Source organism: Poecile atricapillus, chromosome 1, assembly GCF_030490865.1.
Source record: "Poecile atricapillus isolate bPoeAtr1 chromosome 1, bPoeAtr1.hap1, whole genome shotgun sequence".
Taxonomy (NCBI): domain Eukaryota; kingdom Metazoa; phylum Chordata; class Aves; order Passeriformes; family Paridae; genus Poecile; species Poecile atricapillus.
This window is the reverse complement of record NC_081249.1, coordinates 84,054,913-84,057,121: the sequence shown is the minus strand read 5'-3', so window position 1 is coordinate 84,057,121 and position 2,209 is coordinate 84,054,913. Positions and strand designations below refer to the sequence as shown.

General features: G+C 38.1%; 1 protein-coding gene across 1 annotated transcript; it reads right to left on the bottom strand.

Moving 5' to 3' along the window:
* Positions 1-678: 678 nt before the first annotated feature.
* Positions 679-1,641, bottom strand: LOC131578304 (taste receptor type 2 member 40-like). The gene has a single exon (XM_058836949.1). The coding sequence runs from the start codon at positions 1,639-1,641 to the stop codon at positions 679-681; it is 963 nt and encodes a 320-aa protein (XP_058692932.1).
* Between the last annotated feature and the right edge of the window lie 568 nt (positions 1,642-2,209).

The following is a 2,209-nucleotide window of genomic DNA, read 5'->3' as shown; positions in this document are numbered from 1 at the left end:
TCACCATCTTGGTAATCCACTTTCAAGAAAACCAAACAAATAATCATAACATATATTTCGAACAAAAGTATCTATTTTTAAGTAGGTATTTAATCACTAAATTGTTACAGACATACCAGAATCCTAGCACAAATAAACCTTATTCAGAATGAAATTTGATTGTATTAATTGGATGTATGCTTCCAAATCTTAATTTTCCCTCAGGTTATAATCCAGCTGATTTTCCCAATTTAAAAGCCCAGTCTTTTTCCATGTAAGACCAGCTATGACTCGCACATGTTTTTAGTCAAATTTTAAGCTTCTCAGGTGAAAAATCCTTTATCTGAGAGCTGATATTTGTGAGCTCTGTACATTCTTGTCTGTTTTGGCCCCCATTTTCTTCAGTTCAAACTGGTCATAAAACTTTCAGTCTTAAACTGAAAATCTGAAATCACAAGACAACCTGAAACTGATTTCTTATTTAAGTACATTGTTTTCATTCAGTACATTTTTATTCTCACTCTATATTAAGCAGGATGGGAGGAGCTGGAGTAGTGCACAAATAAGGCAAAATGCACATTATTTCAGATGCTCTGAAATGTTAAGGAAGACTAGTCACAGAAATCTCTGGAAGATGAAAGCTATCATTTAAGAAAAAAGATAATGAAACAATACATGTGAATCTTGATTTCAGATCTCTTACTGGAGAGTGTTTCTCTCAAGCCTGGGGCATGGAGGCTTATCTTCCAAATGGTTCTTAAAACATAGGCAAAGGTTCCCAAATGCCAATTTCAGTTTTGAATTGACTGTGATCAGGATAACTGAGTGCACGGAAGGATATGCCCCAACTACAACTAAGGATACTGCAACTTTCACAACATCTTTGCTTTGAAGTGTCGACAGCATCAACAGAATTTGAGCTACAAAACTGGAAAGATACAGGATTAAAAAAGAAATAATGGATTTAATAGCAGTTAAGTGAACATCTATCATAGCACCCCTGAAAGTATCTGCATAACATTGCATTGTCTTTCTGTGTTTCCACAGAGAAGTAATTAACAGAGCTGAGGTCACCACAGAGAGTACTAGAGGAAAAAAGCAGCCTACAATGTAAAGCAGCAAGTAGAGACATGAACTATCCCAGTTGGTGATAGGAGTTGTGCTATTTTCTCTGTAGCTCCCCGTTGAGAAGCACAGGTTAGTGCTGGGTGTAATCCATAGTAAAGGAAGAGAAGTCATAGAAGAGATCACCAGCGATCCAAGAAGAAGCCATGGGACCATCACATGTATTCTGTGCTTGATTTTTAGCAGCAGCCAGTGGGTGATACTGATTATTTTCACACAGTACAGTACGTAGAGCCAGGTACTGAACCACAAGCTGCTTTGGTTTACAAACATCCACACAGCACCAAAGTTATTGTACACTGAAGCCAGCTTAAACAAATCTGCAAAGTAGAGACTGCAGACGTGCATCAGGGCTGTCACCTGCAAGATAAATCTTGATGTGCTCAGAAAGATCAAGATCATATCAGCAGAAGATATTTTTTTGCTTTTGATCCAATTAATGCTATTAACAGCTGTAATAAATCCATTTCCAATAAATCCAACAACAACTTCAATAGCTACAATGCTTATTGAAATGATCAGAAGTGGTGGCAACATCTTGCTGCTTTGGCCACTTCTGTCTCGTTAGCCTGTGTAGCTGTGCAGAAAGTTGAGCAGATCTGATGGTATCTGACTAGTCCCAGCTCCTGCCTGCTTACCTTATATCTAGGAACAAAAAGACATCTGGAAATGATAGCAGATCTGGAAATGACAATGAGAAATTATTGATGTTCTTCCTGAATTTGCAAATCAGAGATTTAATAATGAACCTTTTACATGCATAAGATTTGCCTATGCTTTTCCTTAGGTATGAGATAGCCAGCCAGAAGGGTAGATTAACCTACCCATCTTCTGTCCAGTTGTTTATATTCTTGTCTAGAGTGTCTCTGGTTACAGCAGTACTGGACAGTGTGGAGGGGAATGCAATGTGAAACCCAACAGAGGCACCAGTAGATCTCAGCAAAGACGCCTTATATTGTAACTAGTATCTTTCAGGCAGTATTGAAGCTTTATAAATTATAACTAGACCAATTAGTTGCAACCACTTTAACAAGGAGAAAATTACAGAACCTCCAGCCCTATTCTAGAGGAGCACTCCAGACAACAAGGCTGCCTATATCCAAGG